At 44.4% G+C, this 19,004-nt stretch overlaps 2 protein-coding genes across 4 annotated transcripts; both read right to left on the bottom strand.

Moving 5' to 3' along the window:
- Window positions 1-18: 18 nt before the first annotated feature.
- On the bottom strand, window positions 19-6,709 carry cdx1b (caudal type homeobox 1 b). Its single transcript, XM_062405545.1, has 3 exons — window positions 5,693-6,709; window positions 2,097-2,245; window positions 19-1,960 (listed from the first exon to the last, which is right to left on the bottom strand). The coding sequence occupies exons 1-3, from the start codon at window positions 6,225-6,227 to the stop codon at window positions 1,709-1,711; spliced, it is 936 nt and encodes a 311-aa protein (XP_062261529.1). The 5' UTR covers window positions 6,228-6,709; the 3' UTR covers window positions 19-1,708.
- Window positions 6,710-12,820: 6,111 nt separating this feature from the next.
- On the bottom strand, window positions 12,821-18,636 carry apbb3 (amyloid beta (A4) precursor protein-binding, family B, member 3). Of its 3 annotated transcripts, XM_062407029.1 has the most exons (13): window positions 18,545-18,621; window positions 18,332-18,411; window positions 17,355-17,518; window positions 17,227-17,264; window positions 17,077-17,125; window positions 15,507-15,659; window positions 15,272-15,399; window positions 14,873-14,987; window positions 14,480-14,561; window positions 14,307-14,390; window positions 13,889-14,004; window positions 13,638-13,817; window positions 12,821-13,553 (listed from the first exon to the last, which is right to left on the bottom strand). In XM_062407029.1, the coding sequence occupies exons 2-13, from the start codon at window positions 18,378-18,380 to the stop codon at window positions 13,308-13,310; spliced, it is 1,404 nt and encodes a 467-aa protein (XP_062263013.1). In that variant the 5' UTR covers window positions 18,381-18,411; window positions 18,545-18,621; the 3' UTR covers window positions 12,821-13,307. The 3 variants fall into 3 exon arrangements, with proteins under 3 accessions (XP_062263013.1, XP_062263012.1, XP_062263014.1); XM_062407028.1 differs by having other exon boundaries at window positions 18,332-18,636; XM_062407030.1 differs by having other exon boundaries at window positions 17,227-17,261; window positions 18,332-18,632.
- Between the last annotated feature and the right edge of the window lie 368 nt (window positions 18,637-19,004).

Genomic DNA, 19,004 nt, shown 5'->3' with positions numbered 1-19,004 from the left:
ACACATTGTGCTGTACAATAAATTCTTTGAGGTTTAATAGAAATTCCATTAGAAAATATTCACATGAAAAGAAACATGTACAGGTCATTTCCTGAACATGGAGCAGAATACAAACAGGAGGGAAGTTTGAACCGTCGTCAGTTTATTACTGTTGATCACTGATTAACTCACCGTGCACAGTGCACGTGATGCTGGGGATCTCCTTCTATGGAATATTCAAACATCTAGCAGGATTATTGTGGAGCTCAGACTCATGGGTATTAATGTACTTAGACTCCGTCCACACGTCACATGACCGTTCACCTACACTGGTCATGTGATGTAAACAGGAAGTAGATTGTCTCCTCTGCAGTTGGTTGCTTAGTTACAGAAACTCCTCTGAAGGAGGAACCATAGATATATATATAAAGTCTAGATGTCTCCATAGATATATATAAAGTCTAGATGTCTCCATAGATATATATATAAAGTCTAGATGTCTCGGCCAATGGAGTCGAGTGTCTGCACATGGCGGCCATCTTACCACAGGCAGCTCGCCCACCCATAACATTGTGTTGTAGTGGTACGTACTTTTTAAATAACCATAACTTGCTAAATTCCCTTTACAAATATACATCAAGATTTTTTTTTAATTTTTTTAATCAGAAAGTACCAACACAATGTAATGGGTGGGCGAGCTGCCTGTGGCAAGATGGCCGCCATGAGCGGGTGTTCGACTCCGTTGACCAGAAACATGGATGAGACTTCTAGCCTTTATAGATATATATCTATCTATGGGAGGAACAGTGAAGGTGACGAGTCACTGACAGGAAGTGAGACTGACAGGAAGTGTCACTGACAGGAAGTGCTACTGACAGGAAGTGAGACTGACAGGAAATGTTACTAACAGGAAGTGTTAGCAACGCTTTATGTTCACCGCTGGAAGTCGAGTCATGTGACTGATGAGAACCAATCAGGACGAGAACGTCTGAGTTTCTGTTCAGACTCAAACACAAACCAGAGTTTCAAACTGGAATGAGACCAGTTCACACTGGTCTCTGATTCAGAGTCATGTAGGACGCCAGGTGAAACCATAGCAACAGTGATGACAATCCGGTGAGGGCGGAGCCTCTGAGCCGTTACTGACAACGTTTGAACGAATAGAAGTGCTGGCGTCGTGTGAGTTTTTAAATTCATATAACAGGATTTCATCGCCCCCTATGGCCTGAGAATACATTTGTTAATTAATTGTGAAAATACTTTACTTTACTTCATAAAAAAATGATAAAAACAAAACTCTGACAACTGCATTTAAGCTAAAGAGATAAAAACAAATGTTTTCGCACAAACTGTCACTCAATGATGATATGATTATTTATGATGAAGGATTCACCCACATGGAAATATCTTACGTGGAAATTGCAGGATCTCTGCATTCAAATAAAGTTCAATGAAGTTGAATAAAGTTCGACTAAAACTACAAGCGTTAAGAAAATGTTTTCACCAACAGAACAAATGATAAGAAGAAGGTTCTAGAAGCGTGTTGAGTCTGGATGAAACCAAACGACTGATTTCCTCTGTGCAGTCGATCCTCGGGACGAACCACCTGCAGCTGGAGGCTGAAGAACTTCTGTGAACTTCCTCTCCACGGGGACGGGACGCAAAACGTCTTTCAGTCCCATGAATTCACTTTTGGTTGCGATCCCTGAAACCAGCGTCCTGGTCCTGGTCAGTACTCCTCTTTGATGTTGAGAGGCAGCGACGAGGGGGACACCATCCCGCTGCTGCTCGTCACCATGGGGACACTGCTGCCTCCGTTTCTATGGAAACCGCCTCCCCCTCCCCCTCCCCCTCCTCCTCCTCCGCTGCCACTGCTCCCGTTGGGCGGGGTGGGCGTGGTCGTGGAGGAGGCGGGCTGCTGCAGCTTCTTCTTGTTGATCTTACGTTCCTTCGCCCGGCGATTCTGGAACCAGATCTTCACCTGCAGCAGAAGAAAAATATGCATTTTAGATTTTTATATAATACCGGAAAACTTTTCTGAATATTAAGCAAGGAACATATTTGTGTTCTTGCACAATCACCACAACTCTAAATGTTTTTATGCTGTGAATCAGTACCTGTCTCTCCGAGAGGCTAAGCGCCGTGGCGAGCTCCGCCTTCCTCCGGATGGTGATGTACCTGCTGTAGTGGAACTCCTTCTCTAGCTCCAGGCGCTGGTGGTCGGTGTAAACCACGCGGTACTTGTCTTTGGTCCGAGTCTTTCCGTCTGTTAAACACCGAAACATTACCAGGTTATTACAAACCAATCTGAATTAAAGCTGGAATCTGCGAGACAGGGGATAAAGAGCTCCGCCCACACTGACACAAACACGGGATCAACCTGGTTCTGTATGTAATGTTAAACAAACATCTTACTACTGACACCAGTGGCCAGTGTGTGAACTGCAGTCAGGAGACGTCGTGACCACGGAGCACAACACGAACTCTCCGTACACTTTATATAGAACAACGACTTCTCATCGCAGGCAAATACACAACTGCTGTTATCTGCTGTTTCGACAAACACACAAATATGGCGACGCCGGCGAGCTACTTCTGACATGGAACTCGAGCTGCACTGCGCCAATCATGTTACATACATCATGTGACATACATCATGTGACATACCTCATTCTCCACAACCATCTATAATACACACCCACCTTATCAGGTGGTCTATTTAACCAGAGAGACATTTCCCATCAACCCCTCTTGCTCGCACTGCTGCTGCAGTATGGCCACCAGTTGCTTTAGCACCTCCCCCTCACCAGCATCCACCTGTAGGCTCCAACGGGGGGTTACAAGTATTTGCTCATCACTCCCATCACTCCTGTGTAATCATATGGGGAGTGAGTAGGATGGAGCCTAGACGCCAAACACTAAATCTGTTGTAATAAATATATTACATGATCAAACGTGAGTTGTCTGACAGAACTGAGTTCAGCTGCGAAAAGTCGATTCATGAGCTGTTTACATTTATTTATAGAGCCCATACACACCCTAACACACATACACACATACACACAAACTCACACAAACACACACAAACACACACTCACACTCACACACATGCACACCCTATCACACATACACGCTCACACACACACACTAACACCCTAACCCACATACACACTCACGCAAACTCACACACACACACACTCTCACACACACACACACACTCACATCCTAACACACACGCACACCCGAACACACATACACACTCATGCAACTCACACACACACACAGTGTTTCCTGCTCACAAGGTGTGTGAAGCCACATATGTTCATCAGCTTTGGTTTCAAAACTCTGGGTTTGTGTTTTAATCTGAACATAAACTGAGACTTTTGTAAATAATGACACATCGTTTCACACCGCTTCATACTGGCTTCACACTGGCTTCACACCTCATCACACCACATCACACTGGCTTCACACCACATCACACCACATCATACTGGCTTCACACTGGCTTCACACCACTTCACACCACATCACACTGGCTTCACACCACATCATACTGGCTTCACACTGGCTTCACACCGCTTCACACCACATCACACCACATCACACTGGCTTCACACCACTTCACACAACTTCACACCACATCACACTGGCTTCACACCACATCACACCACATCACACTGGCTTCACACCACTTCACACCACATCATACTGGCTTCACACCACTTCACACCACATCACACTGGCTTCACACCACATCACACTGGCTTCACACCACATCACAACACATCACACTGGCTTCACACCACTTCACACAACTTCACACCACATCACACTGGCTTCACACCACATCACACTGGCTTCACACTGGCTTCACACTGGCTTCACACTACATCACACCACATCACACTGGCTTCACACCGCTTCACACTGGCTTCACACCACATCACACTGGCTTCACACCACTTCACACCACATCACACTGGCTTCACACCACATCACACTGGCTTCACACCACTTCACACAACTTCACACCACATCACACTGGCTTCACACCACATCACACTGGCTTCACACTGGCTTCACACTGGCTTCACACTGGCTTCACACCACATCACACTGGCTTCACACCACTTCACACAACTTCACACAACTTCACACCGCTTCACACTGGCTTCAAACCGGCTTCACCACTTACCATTGGCTTCACACCGCTTCACACCGGCTTCACAGCGCTTCTAACTACTTTCATTATGGTTTCACACTGGCTTCAAACCACATCACACTGGCTTCACACCACTTCACACAACTTCACACAACTTCACACCGCTTCACACTGGCTTCAAACCGGCTTCACCACTTACCATTGGCTTCACACCGCTTCACACCGGCTTCACAGCGCTTCTAACTACTTTCATTATGGTTTCACACTGGCTTCAAACCAGCTTCACCTCCTCACACCGCTTCACACCGGCTTCACACTGTCTTCACACTAGCTTCACACCAGCTTTACACTGGCTTCATATCAGCTTCACACCACCTTCATACCAGCTTCACACTGGCTTCACACCGGCTTCACAACGCTTCTAACTACTTTCATTATGGCTTCACACTAACTTCACACTAGCTTGACACCGGCTTCAAGCAGCCGTGTCTAACACAAGTAAAACTTGAGACATTTTCTGGTGAGAAATGAATGATCAATAAAAGCCACAGCTGATCAACCGAGTTCAATGAAATGATAAAGCAAATTAAAATGAAGAAAAGCTAAACAAATTCAACATTACATTAATTACATTTCATTGAGCTGACGCTTTTTCCCAAAGCGACTCACAATAAGTGCATCAACCAAGAGGGAACAAACCAGAACAACAAGAATCTAGAAAGTTGTTCTGGGTCAAGAAAGCCAAGCTGCAAAGTTCTAAAAGTAAGTGACATTTAAGTGCTACTAAATTAAAGTTTCAAAATTATTCAATGTATAGTCGGAAGAGGTGTGTTTTTAGTTTGAGGCGGAAGTTGTATAAACTTTGTGATGTCTGGATGTCGATGTGGAGCTGGTCCCTCCATTCAGGAGCCAGTTGTGATGTTCATGAATGTTTAGCAGTAAAACATTTCAATTAAATGAAACAAGTTTCTGAGATTCAAAAAAAAAAAAAACTAAACCAAAAAGTAGTTTGAACAAATATTAATACAAATTGTAAATCAGATTTTAACCTTCAACACACAAAATTAAAACAATATGCAGACCTTCAATAATGAATTTATAATTATATGATTATTATTGATTGTGTTTGGGATTAAATGGTTTAAAACTGATGTTTTAGAAAATAAATAGAACTTATTCTTAGTGATTCATTCTTTAACTAGTTTTATCAGAATATTTTTACACCAGATTTATAATTATAATGTATTGTAATAATATAATATAAATTATAATTATCATTTGATTTCATTAGCTCAACGCAAACTCATTTAAAAAACAGTTACAAAATAAATCAGCATCAGCCGAAGGTTTGAATGATATTTGAGAAACCAGTGTTTATCATATAAAATCATTTAACTGTTTATAACTGACTATATTGATTTAATTAAATTTGACATAATTAATGATGTAATTATATAGTAAATAATACAATCAACCACATATATAACCTCTACTGTTATTACGGGTCATCGTGATATTCTGTCCGGGACCATGAGGCCGCTGACTTACTTGGGTTGGCGGGCGGAGCGGAGGAGCGACGGATCCAGTCGTACGGGTTCCTCCTCAGCGGGGACCCGGGGGACAGCTGCCCCGCTCCCGGCAGCAGCGCTGGAGGCTGCCCGGGGAACTCCGGGGGGCTGAACCCCAGGGGGGGACCCACCGCTCCGGGCACCGAGGACGATGCGGGACCTCCCCCGGCAGCCGCGGCCGCTGCGGCGGCGGCGGCCTGGTGTCCGTAGTGGTGGGTGGACCAGTCGTCCCGGGTGGCCGGAGGAGGTGGGGGGTAGGCCGGGCTCCAGCCACCAGCGCCCGGCCCGGCCTGCTGCACCGGGTGCGGGTCGTTGCTGAGGCCGTGGTGGTGGTGGTGGTGGTGGTAGCCGAAGTCAGAGTACTGAGGCGAGGCGGACACCGGGAAGCTCTGCGGGCTGAGGCCGAGCCCCGGGTGCCGGGTGCCCGGGTTCTGGTGCGGGTACATGGGGGGTTCCTTATCCAGCTGCAGGTAACTGACGAACATGGCTCCAGGTGAGGGGGGGTCCCTCTGCATACTGAGCCCCAGCCTGTCCGTCCACGCACCTGTCTCTCACCTGTCCTCAGGTAGAGTGAGTGACCCTCTCTCTCTCTGTCTCTCTCTCTCTCTGTCTCTCTCTCTCTCTCTCTCTCTCTCTCTCTCTCTCTCTCACCTGTCCTCAGGTAGAGTGAGTGACTCTCTCTCTCTCTCTCTCTCTCTCTCTCTCTCACCCGTTCTCAGGTAGAGTGAGTGACTCTCTCTCTGTCTGTCTCTCACCTCATGTCCTCAGGTAGAGTGAGTGTCTCTCTGTCTCTGTCTCTCTCTCATCTGTCCTCAGGTAGAGTGAGTGATTCTCTCTCTCTGTCTCTCTTTGTCTCTCTCACACCTGTCTTCAGGTAGAGTGAGTAACCCTCTCGCTCTCTCTCTCTCTGTCTCTCTCTCTCTGTCTCTCTCTCACCTGTCTTCAGGTAGAGTGAGTAACTCTCTCTCTCTCTCTCCATCTCTCTCTCTGTCTCACTCTCTCTCACCTGTCTTCAGGTAGAGTGAGCGACTCTCCCTCTCTCCCTCTCTCCGTCTGTGTGTCTCTCTCCCTCTCTCCCTCCCTCCCCTTCAGTTTAATAAACCACATTGCCAAACTGATCCAAACTGATCCAAACTAAACGAAACTGAGCCAAACTGAACCAAACTGATCCAAACTAAACCAAACTAAACCAAACTGAACCAAACTGAACCAAACTAAACCAAACTGATCCAAACTAAACCAAACTGAACCAAACTGAACCAAACTGATTCAAACTGATCCAAACTAAACCAAACTGAACCAAACTGAACCAAACTAAACCAAACTGATCCAAACTAAACCAAACTAAACCAAACTGAACCAAACTGATTCAAAGTAAACCAAACTAAACCAAAGTGAGCCAAACTGAACCAAACTGAACCAAACTGATCCAAACTGATCCAAACTAAACCAAACTGATCCAAACTGAACCAAACTGAACCCAACTGAACCAAACTGATCCAAACTAAACCAAACTGAACCAAACTGAACCAAACTGAACCAAACTGATCCAAACTAAACCAAACTAAACCAAACTGAACCAAACTGATCCAAACTAAACCAAACTGAACCAAACTGATCCAAACTGAACCAAACTGAACCAAACTGAACCAAACTGAACCAAACTGATCCAAACTAAACCAAACTAAACCAAACTGAACCAAACTGAACCAAACTAAACCAAACTGATCCAAACTGATCCAAACTGAACCAAACTGAACCAAACTGAACCAAACTGAACCAAACTGAACCAAACTAAACCAAACTAAACCAAACTAAACCAAACTGAGCCAAGACTAAACCAAACGGAACCAAACTGATCCAAACTAAACGAAACTGAGCCAAACTGAACCAAACTGATCCAATCTAAACCAAACTAAACCAAACTGAACCAAACTGATCCAAACTGAACCAAACTGAACCAAACTGAACCAAACTAAACCAAACTAAACCAAACTGAGCCAAGACTAAACCAAACGGAACCAAACTGATCCAAACTAAACGAAACTGAGCCAAACTGAACCAAACTGATCCAATCTAAATCAAACTAAACCAAACTGAACCAAACTGAACCAAACTGAACCAAACTGAACCAAACTGAACTAAACTGAACCTGCACCGGAGAAAGTCAAATCATTTGAAATAACACCCTTCTCACATGTTGAGGTGGTTCGTCGAGGATTCAAACCGACAACCCTCCAGCAGAAGCTGCCGTCCGGCCCGTCCTCAGATTCCCCCTCCGCTGCCTCCTGAAGAGGAATTAACTGCCTTTATGGATTTATTGGAGATTTATTGTTTTACACTGATGAGTATTTAGTTTAGTGCAGTAAAATCACATAAACACTACAATAATTATCATTATACACACGACTATTGGTGTTTTCAACAGTTTGATAGGTCTTATATTGATGTTATATTGTCATTGTATTGATATAGTATAAATCTTTCATTGATGCAGTATTTATGTTATATTTATCTAGTATTTTGTATTAATTACGTTATATTTATTTATTGTTTATATTGTTTTTATGTTTATTTATAATGTTTTTATGTAGTGTGTATAATGTATTTATTTAGTGTTTATGTTATATATTATGTGGCATACTGTGAACAGCCTCTGTTTATCAAATATTTTTATTGAACAGAAATATTTTTATATTTTCTATATACGTAAATCTTGACCTCTTGTTGTGTTATTCTGTTGCAACATATATATTATTGATCAAATAAAAAATAACTAAACTAATAAAAGTACGATTTTTTTTCTTTTAATGAATATACGGCAGGTGGGAGATTTTAAGATTAAATATAATAATAAGACACATTGACGAATTTAGTTTGATGTCTATGAAACTCACAGTAAAACGAACTTTACAATAACATATATAATATAATAAATTATAATAATAATAAATATATATTATACAACAAACTATAATGTAGCTGATCTCTGTTAATCAAAGTATCTGTTAAAAACTTCGGCTGCTGCACAAACCGATGATGAACGACGACACAACAAATACAAATCTCCTCTTGTTTCAGACACATTCACATCCGGTGTTCAGATAACACTCATGTGATTAAATCATATTTAATTATGAATAATAAACAAATAGATTAAATTGATAATGATCAATTGATATTTATATTGTTTGTATAAGTATATTATTGAAATTAGTTAAATTGATTCACAGATCTGGAATATTTTCACTTTGAAGTTTAATATAACATTTAAATACACACAGTGTGAATTTTGATGGTTTAATAAACTTACAATAATGTAAAGGGAGAATCCAGATAAATCCAAATAAAATTAAGAAATACATTTAGAAAGAGGAGAAATAAAAACTACAAACATTTTCCTTTGAAATCAATCAAACAAAATGTTGTGAGGTAGAAAAATAAAGTTGCAATGAAATGGAAAAAATCTGATAAATAACATGAACGTCACATTAAGTTGATTAAATGTTAGCTCCATTACTTATATTCATTCATCATTAATACATCTTAAGAGTGAGGTTAAATCGAGAAGAGAAAAGGAAGAATGATGGAGGCAGACGTTCATGAAAAGACGACGAGGAGGATTGTGTGTGAACGTCCATCTTGTGTTTCCCCCGGTCACCTGTCTCCAGGTGAACCATTAACCTGCTAACGGCCATAAAACTCCATTTTATTGGGAGGTGGATGATGACGGGTCGTAAAGGCTGAAAAGCTTTATGGCCTCGCTGAGCTCGTTCTTCACCTTGACACAGTTTGTGTGAGAACGAGAAGCGTTGACCATGTTTTGAATCCTGAAAACTTCAAGCGCCATCTGCTTCTGTTCTGTTAGCCTAGCATGCGCCGCTAGCAGGGTGAGACGCAGCAGAAGGGACTGCTTCATCAAAGATTCACTTTTTAAATCTAAAACATCAGGTGTTAGCTTAGCATTGACCTTTAGCTTCTCTTGAAAGCATATCATTTATTTTCCTGAGCCTAAATGAACTGGGATGATTCCATGTGATGACATGGTGACATGTGATGACATGATAATATGTGATGACATAATAACATGTGATGATATGTGATGATATGATAACATGTGATGACATGGTGACATGTGATGATATGATAACATGTGATGATATGATAACATGTGATGATATGATAACATGTGATGACATGATAACATGTGATGATATGTGATGATATGAGACTATGATGCATCAGGACTGTTTGACATATATTATTGAAGTTATCCTTCAAGATGTCTACCCTCATCAATGCTGCTAACAACTTTAATCTGATGATGTCTCCTTCACTGGACATCTGTTGACTTGTGTCCGTCCTGGGAGACGGGTCCTCACATGTGTCTCTGAGGTTTCTGTGTATTTGTACCTGTTAAAAGGTTTTTAGTAGTTTGTCCTGACTCTTGTTGAGGGTGAAGGACAGAGGACGTCTCACCATGTTAAAGACCTATGAGACAAACTGTGATTTGTGAATATGGGCTGAAATTTGATTGATTGGTTGACAGCTCTCTGCATTTTTCAATAATTCATGTAAAACCTACTATTAGTAAATCTCCATAGAATGACTTAATGTCAAATAAAAAGTGAATTGTGTGAGTTTAACGTTGTTTCTTGTTCTTCAGACAGAATGAAGTCTCCCTTCACAGCTGACTGCTGCCCCCTAGTGGTCCGCTGAAATACAAGTTTTTCTCTGAGAAGGAACAAGTTCACCTGTAGTGAGTTCCAGTTCCTTCAGAACCATGTGATCCACTGGACCAACAAGTGTGCCCCCCCCCCCCCCCCCCCCATAAGAAGAACCGAAGTCATGACGATCAGCTGTTATCGTGAAATCAAGCATTTACACAATAAGGACAGATTGTATTGTTTGGACACAAGCGAAGAAGATGACGCACACATGAGCCTTATTTGTTTAAAAAATAAAATAATCACCTAGAACTTAAAAAACTGGACCCATCACACAGACTCCATCAGGAAGACGGCCAGACAGCGACTCTTCTTCCTCCGCAGGCTGCGGAAGCTCCACATGGACTCCAGGATACAGGTGCACCACAGAGAGCATCCTGACTGGCTGCATCACCGCCTGGTACGGCAGCTGCACCGCCCTGAACCGTGAGGCTTTACAGAGGGTGGTGAAGTCTGCCCAGCACATCACCAGGACAGCGCTACCGTCCATAGAGGACCTCTACACCCAGCGGGGCAGGAAGAAGAGCAGCCGGATTATTAAAGACCCCTTTCATCCAGCCATAAACTGTTCTGCCTGCTGCCATCTGGCCGACGGTACCGCAGCATCCGGGCCGCACCACCAGGCTCAGAGACAGTTTCATCCCCCAGGACATAAGACTTTTAAACTCCTCTGAACTATCACCGTGACATATTTGCATATTTGCACTTCTGTTGTTTTATTTTCTCCTCAGCTGTTCATATATATTTATATATATATATATATACATTATTTCCTATTTTGATATATATATTCTATTCTATTTTACACTATTTCTATCTTATTTTATTGTATAGGTTGTAATTACTTGAGCATTGTTAGAAGAGAGCCTGAGACTAATGAATCTTGAATCTTAAAGGGTTAGGAATGAATTGTAAGTTAAAAACTTGTTGTGACACATTTTATTTGTGCGACATTGAAAACACAGAGAGAATTACTCGAGTGTCGTCATGGCAACACAATGACAGGAAGCAGCCCACATGTCTCGGTCGGTTGCTTCGTCCGTGGTTGTAACTGTTGCATGATGGGTAAAAATGTCAAATGTCAGCCAAGGTGAGAGGTCAACATGTTCCAGAGGCAGCATCAGCACGTACGCGGACAGAGAGAGAGCGATGATGTCATCAGCGTCATGTGACGAACATCCGTCAGTTGTTTGTGGCATAGGAGATTTTGACCTTTGACCTTCCCGCGTGTCCAGCTGAGGGATGAAGGGCCCCAGCGGTTCCGGGGGCCGGGAACCGTCTGACCGATCTCCTCCTGCACAGTTCTGAGGAGATAGTATGAGTGAGGGTCACGTGACACAGGAGTCGTTAGAAGTGAAACAACAATAATAAACTTCAGTTATTGATTTCAGATCAAAGGTGAAATCAGGTTCAATACATTTATTGAACATTTATAATAATTACTCGGTTTTTAATTCACAGTTAAACAAACTAATCATTATTCAATTCGATGACGTGTTATAAAAATAACATTTCAAGGGGAAGTTGTACTTTTGTTTGAAATGCGGAATTTTTTGGGGAATTTTTCAAAATAAAGAAAGAAGCAGTTTCAGTGGTGGCGAGCAGTGCATTCTGGGTACCTGGTACAATGAGCTGGAGAGAAACAACCAGAGGTCACATGACCGATTGAACAGATTAAACAATACTAGAGTGGTCGTTCTCCAACCTGTAGGTCGGTGGTTCGAACCCCAGTCTGACTCATCCGCATGCCGAAGTGTCCTTGGGCAAGATGCTGAATCCTGAATGCCCCCCCCCCCCCCCCATCGAATTACAAAGTGCTCTAAATAGATGCACCGTATGAGTCAATGTAAAACTGGACTGTAAAGAGCTTTGAGTCATCAAGACTAGAAAAGTACAAAACCATCAAACCATTTACTATCAATTTCGTCAATAAGAATAAATACATTCAGAACTATTTATTTTTATTTTATATTAGAAAATTAAATAATCATTATGTTAAAACATTAACTATGAATAATTAAATCACAATATTTCCATCTTGTCCCCTCAGTGGTTCCTACTCAGCCTCTGAAGAGCCGAACCAAAGAGCAACAATCACATGTACAATAAGTATTTGTTCCATCACATCTGAAGTAGTTCAATGTCTTTAAAGCAGATTCTGATATTTTAATACTAAAGTTGTGAATTACAAGAAACAATATTGTGACTCAGACCTGTTTCCCCTGAGGGGGGGGGGGACTGTTCTCCACTCATCTGGATGGATGAGAAGAAACTAGACAGAAATGGAATCAGATGATAAAAAACATTTTATCAACATTTGTCTCTGACTCTCTCTCTCTCTCTCTCTCTCTTCTGAGAACAAGCAAACAAACATGTTTGAATATTTTATCTGTTTATTATTTTCATGAAGGGAACACATCATATTTACATTTATACGACAGGTGGGACTGTTCCTGTCCTGTCGCCCACCAGTGCAATGCATGATGGTCTGTTACAGACCATTGGTCGTAAACTATTGTTAATGATGCATTATGGGAAATGAGTGCACTCTATGGGATAAAAAATGTCACAAAACATCCAACAACAGTTCAGTGATTTCAGACACAGCTGCTGTCTCATATTTCAGCTTCATAGGTTTAATAAAGGTCACATGATCCTGAGTGGAGCTCTGATCACGTGATGTCGTGGTGACGTTTCCTGGTCTGATCCACGTCCTGGTCACCTGATGCTCCGGCTGTGAGACGAGTTCAGACACGTCCGGTTCAGGTCCAATCCCCCGGAGACTGATCCGAGTCAGTCAGGTGACCACCAGAGCCATGACTTCAGGTGATCAGGTGACACACCTCCTCTGATGTGGCGCCCCCGTCTTTAGAACATGGCGGTCTGTCTGTGTCGAAAGGTTTGGAGAAACGCGGTCATCCCCGTCCTCACGCTGCCGCTGCCCTTCGGTGTCCACGCCGTCCTCATGGTGGAGCTGCTGTGGGGTCGGGACGTGAGAGGAGGGAAGGAGGCGCCGTCCATGGAGTTCGCCCGTTTGACCTTCGATGGGTTCGCACGCCACGACTTAGACCTCGGAGGAGGAGTCTGAGCCACCAGACACTTCTGATACTGGACCTGACAGACAGGAGGAGAGCGACCAATCAGAGTCCAGTCTGACGACTCGAGAGAGGGACAGGGACAGACAGACAGCTGTCTCACCATACACGCGGCCTGGACGGCCTCAGAGACGAGTCCTGCGTCCGGTTCACACCAGAACACGTGACACTCGAACCGCTGCGTGCCGCCCTCAGCGATCACAGCAAAGGTGTGGCTGTCATGGCCGACGCCCAGAAAAGTGAGGAAGCGAACTTGACACTCCCAGACTGGCTCCTCCCCCTCCTGTCGAGATCAGAAAACTGATTAAACACAGCGTTGACCTTTGAGCTTTGACCTGTGTGACAAGACGTTACCTCGCCCCCCCACAGCGACAGGACGTTGTCAGTGACGTGGATCACCGTCGGCTCCCAGTCCTCTCTCTCTGTGGAGGTCATGATGCTCTCGATCGCCCGGTTCAACACCTCCATGCCTGCAACACACACACACACCTTCCTCTTTGTTTCAGTGTGTTTGTGTGTGTCTGTGCGTTTGTGTTTGTGTGTGTGTGTGTGTGTGTGTTTGTGTGTGTGTGTGTGTGTGTGTGTTTGTGTGTGTGTTTGTGTGTTTGTGTGTGTCTGTGCGTTTGTGTGTTTGTGTGTGTGTGTTTGTGTTTGTGTGTTTGTGTGAGTGTGTGTGTGTGTGTGTTTGTGTGTCTGTGTGTGTGTGTGTGTGTGTGTGTGTGTGTGTGTGTGTGTGTGTGTGTGTGTGTGTGTGTGTGTGTGTGTGTGTTACCCATGGCTCTGGACACCGGCAGGTTTCCGATGTACTGGACATCAAACTTCTGGACCTGCTGCTGCACGGCCTCTAGAAACTCAACTGAAACAAGGACAGATCATCGATTAAGAACCAATCAGAGCACGGGTGATGTCAGAGAAGGGGTGATGTCAGAGAAGGGGTGATGTCACCTTGTCTGGGCAGATCTTCAGGTGAGATACTGTCCATGGTAAGAGAGCGAGACGTCCTCATCAGAGTCTTCTCTGACATCATCTGCAGACAAAGACACAGACTGTAAATAAAGATGGACGTCATCGCCACAAGAGTCGACTTCTGGATCTGAGATGTTTGGCTTCATTCTTGTACAACAGGAAGTGGGATCCTCCATCTTTAAGGTCGAATGCATGTGAGCTACTAAAGTGGTGATACACTGTAAATCATAGAATTACTGATTTAATAAAATCATCCACTAGTTTCCAACAAGTCGCCCACAACTGGAATCTGAGTTCACTGCTGTTAGCTTTCTGATGAGCTAACATAGCATGCTAACACGGTATGCTAAGCTAGGTGAGATGGATGTTCACCTTGGAGCACAGCTGGTGCAGAGCGGTGGCGATGGCCTTGGCCGGAGCGTCGCAGCGGAACACGTGACACTTGAGGACACACGTGTCCTTATCTCCCGCCACGAAGGCAAAGTCCCTGAACACACCACACACACACTCCTGTCTCACTGACTTCAGAGGACATTACATCTGTCTGTGAGGACGCTGGGTCCTGATGAGCAGGTTCCATCAGTGACCCTGACGTGACAATGAAAACATTACCTGTCCCTGCCCAGGTGAGGGGGGGGGCGTGTTCAGGAAACAGAGAGTGGCAGTGTTAGTGTCAACACACACAGACCAACACGTAAAACACACATGTAAACACAACACAGACAGACACAGACAGAGAGACAGGTGGATTGACCACTCTGATTGGTTTACCTGCCGTTGTTGCAGCCCACCCCCCAGACACGGATGTTAATGATTGGCTGACAATGGAGGGGTGTGTGGTCCAAAGGGTCCAATAGCGTCAGGGTGTCTTTCTTCAGAACCAGCATCATCTCCCGCCCCTGCAGACAGACAGGCAAAGGGACAGACAGGTGAAGACGGAGACAGAGGCAGATAGAGAGAGAGACAGGTAGAGAGACAGCAGTGTTCAGCAGACCATGTGTCTCACCTCCCCCCAGGCTCCCAGCCGGTCTCTCTGCTCGGGAGCAGGAGTGCAGTGAGACAGCTGCTGGATGACATTACTGACAGCGAGACTGCTGCGACCTGGAGACATGTCCTCCTCCTCCACCTGCAGCCAGCCCAGAGAACGCACCGCAAAACACTGAGAGACAGACAGGTGGACAGAGAGGGAGACACAAACAGAGAGAGACAGACAGGTGGACAGAGAGGGAGACACAAACAGAGAGAGACAGACAGGTGGACAGAGAGGGAGACACAAACAGAGAGAGAGACAGGTGGACAGAGAGGGAGAAACAAACAGAGAGAGACAGACAGGTGGACAGAGAGGGAGACACCAACAGAGAGAGACAGACAGGTGGACAGAGAGGGAGACACAAACAGAGAGAGAGACAGGTGGACAGAGAGGGAGACACAAACAGAGAGAGACAGACAGGTGGACAGAGAGGGAGACACAAACAGAGAGAGACAGACAGGTGGACAGAGAGGGAGACACAAACAGAGAGAGAGACAGGTGGACAGAGAGGGAGACACAAACAGAGAGAGACAGAGACTTAGAGGATCTGTGGAGCTGGTTGTTGGAGTCTCTGAGGAGGACCAGGGTCTTCAGAGACCCAGCAGATCCTCTGAGCTCCTCTGAGGAGCTTCTGAGGAGCTTCCTCAGAGGAACGAACAGAACCAACCTGACCCGTAGGAGCAAAGCGCTCCCGGTACCACCGACTGCAGCTGCTCCACCTGCTCACTGTGGCTGATGAAACTCAATCTACATTCTACACATTAAAGTCTTTTCTCTAGTTTCTATTGTTCTTGATGGTTTTCTACTCATGTTCATGGAGCTTCTGACTTTCAAACCTCAGTGTACTTGTGTGTACTGATATCGATATGCAGTAGAATAGAATCCCAGTGTCCTTGTTACGAACCGTGTTCTGTGTTCTGTATGTGTACATGTATTGTGTTCTGTTCTGTGTTTTTTTTTGTCTCCTCCTTTCCGAGTGGTGATGCCTGCAGGGACCTGAAGGGGGAGCTCTCGGGCAGGACGAGTCTGAAGTGGCCAGAGGAAGGAGCATCATGGCCGCTCATCTCAGCTGGTGCCAACAACACAATCACCACACCTGGTCCAGATCAACAATCACCCCTTCCCCTTTAAATAGTGCTTTGTTTTTTGTTAGCGAGAGAGGAGGTTTTTTGGAGGGAGCTGTGTCAGAGCTCTGTGGGTTTTGTTTGGTTTAGTGTAGATATTTGCTGGTGCCTTGATTTAATTTTGTCTTTATTAATTGAGTTATTAGCTGCCGCCTACTTTTGGTTTTGTCTTTGTCTTTGTGAATGTTTGTTTGTTGTGCGCACTGGGACAACAAGGACAGGTAAGATACTCCGGGGTCTACATATAACACACACGCAGGTTTACTTCTTGTTCTTACCCTAGGTCTGACAGTGTGTGTCAGACTCACACTGTCAGACAATGAGAATATGTATGAACATGTACGGAAATACCATAAAATGTCTCACTGACACATTCAATAATAAACTGATTGAATTCGATTGATCTGATTTGTTGGTGAAACCTGTGAATCATCGTGGTTGGTCAGGTGATCCTCAAGTCGCCATGACGACCTGAAAGAAAAAGATGTGTCTCATCATATAAAGATTGTCTGTGTGTGTGTGTGTCTGTGTGTGTGTCTGTGTGTCTGTATGTTTGTGTGTCAGTGTGTTACCTGTCCTCAGGTGCTCTCTGTCCTCCAGCTTCCTCCTGCTGATACAAACACCACAGAAGAGGACATGAGCTAACCTGAGTTTGCTCAGCTAAGCTAACACGAGGGGGGGGGGGGGGGGGTGTTCTAACCTGTAGGTCTGGGGTCGGGGGCTTTCCAGTGAGGCTGGGGTGTTGCCACTGGGTGGCGCCGGTGGGAACGTGCCAGTAGTAGGTTCCTGTGGAGTCTTTGATGGTTCTCCAGCCGGAGGGCAGGTCCGGGTCCAGCAGCAGGTTCTGGTCGGTCCAGATGTTGTCTGCAGAGACACAGATCCAGAACCTCACTGTGAGGACTTCAAAATAAAAGCAGCTGAACTGACTGTGATCACTTCCTGTTTGCAGGGAACTCAGGGTAATTGAAGCGTCACACTGATTGACAGCAGTGATATGGCAAATGGTTTTGTAATCGAGTCATCAATTCAGACACTAAGAAGCTAAATGTGGATTTTAATAAAGCACTGACTCATGTTCACATTAAACCTGGGCACAGCTTGTCGTCTCTGAAGGTCACGACCTTTTCCTCCCACAGCGCTTCACTCTCAGGTGGACCAGCGTCTCATCATAACACTCTGCTTCAGCCCCCCAGCACTTTGTACAGTGTTGGCTTAGTGAAGTCCAGTTTAATGATTATATTAATAACTACTTTATTTGTATAGCACTTATCTAAACAAGGCTACAAAGTGCTTTACAAAAGTCCAATTTGAAAATAAAGAATCGATTGTAATAAAAGATATTCTATCCAGTCCAATGTAAGAGCCAAATGATGACATAAGGTCGAGAGCTCAAGTTCCCCCGATGAGCCGGCCCTTTCTGTGACCTATCACAGGTCAGACGGACTCTGAGCTCCGCCCCTCCTTAGCTACAGATGCTAACCTGTGAAAACAGGAAGTTGTTTTGAGTTACTGACGTGTGTGTGTAGAAAGCTGGAGGTGGTGGCTTGTAGCCGGTTAGCTAGCTCTCATGCTAGTTTTCTTCTTCTGATGTTTTCTACACAACGTAAACAGACTTGTCCTTCAGCATCACATGGTTTCCACAGCGTTTCTTTACAAGTCAACATCCTGAGGTCTTACCGTCATAGTTCACTATGATAATGGCCAACATGTAATCCTTCCCCATCATGGCTCCGCCCTCCAACCTGTGTTCCAATCAGCTGATCTCGCACACACACAGGCCCAGATGAGGTTAAAGTCTTCTGCTGCTCTCTCTCTCTCTCTCTCTCTCTCTCTCTCTCTCTCTTTTTTGTCTCTGTGTCTAAGTATCTCTCGTCCTTCGTTCGTCCACACCATCAGTTGTCTTCTTCTCCTTTATCTTTTGTCCGTCTCGCTCTCCTCTCATTCGTCCTCTCTCTCTCCTCTCTCTCTGATGAAGGATGCTGTTGTCCTCCTCTCCCCCCATCTCCCCCCTCTGCTGATGTCATCACCCCTCCCTCTCTGACTCGTTCGCCCTGCACTGTAAAAACATTACATTCAAAAATGTTTCACAAAAAGACAGATTTTCTACAATATGTGTTAATGTCAGCCCCTCTCCTGCTCCAGTCAGACAGATGTTCTTCAGCTGAAGACAGACAGATGTTCTCCTGCTGCGGTGATTATATATACATATATGATCATGTATAATATGTGAATGTATAATATTAACCACTGACTTATCTCATGGGTTCTCTTTGTTTCTTGATTTTCACCAGAGCTGATCTGATGGTGAACATAACAAGCAGCTGAAGCTTTTCTCCTCTTATTTCTTTCC

Source organism: Platichthys flesus, chromosome 15, assembly GCF_949316205.1.
Source record: "Platichthys flesus chromosome 15, fPlaFle2.1, whole genome shotgun sequence".
NCBI classification, from domain to species: Eukaryota; Metazoa; Chordata; class Actinopteri; order Pleuronectiformes; family Pleuronectidae; genus Platichthys; species Platichthys flesus.
This window is presented reverse-complemented; position numbering and strand designations above follow the sequence as displayed.

Excerpts from the sequence above, each read along its gene's own strand:
- cdx1b (XM_062405545.1), bottom strand. The coding sequence starts at position 6,227 with ATGCAGAGGGACCCCCCCTCACCTGGAGCCATGTTCGTCAGTTACCTG. Across the intron at positions 2,246-5,692 it reads CGCTCCGCCCGCCAACCCAA|ACGGAAAGACTCGGACCAAA; the intron begins GTAAGTCAGCGG and ends GGTGTTTAACAG. Across the intron at positions 1,961-2,096 it reads TTAGCCTCTCGGAGAGACAG|GTGAAGATCTGGTTCCAGAA; the intron begins GTACTGATTCAC and ends CTTCTGCTGCAG.
- apbb3 (XM_062407028.1), bottom strand. The coding sequence starts at position 18,380 with ATGATGGGGAAGGATTACATGTTGGCCATTATCATAGTGAACTATGAC. Across the intron at positions 17,265-17,354 it reads CCCCGACCCCAGACCTACAG|CAGGAGGAAGCTGGAGGACA; the intron begins GTTAGAACACCC and ends TGTTTGTATCAG. Across the intron at positions 14,562-14,872 it reads TGCACCAGCTGTGCTCCAAG|ATGATGTCAGAGAAGACTCT; the intron begins GTGAACATCCAT and ends CTTTGTCTGCAG.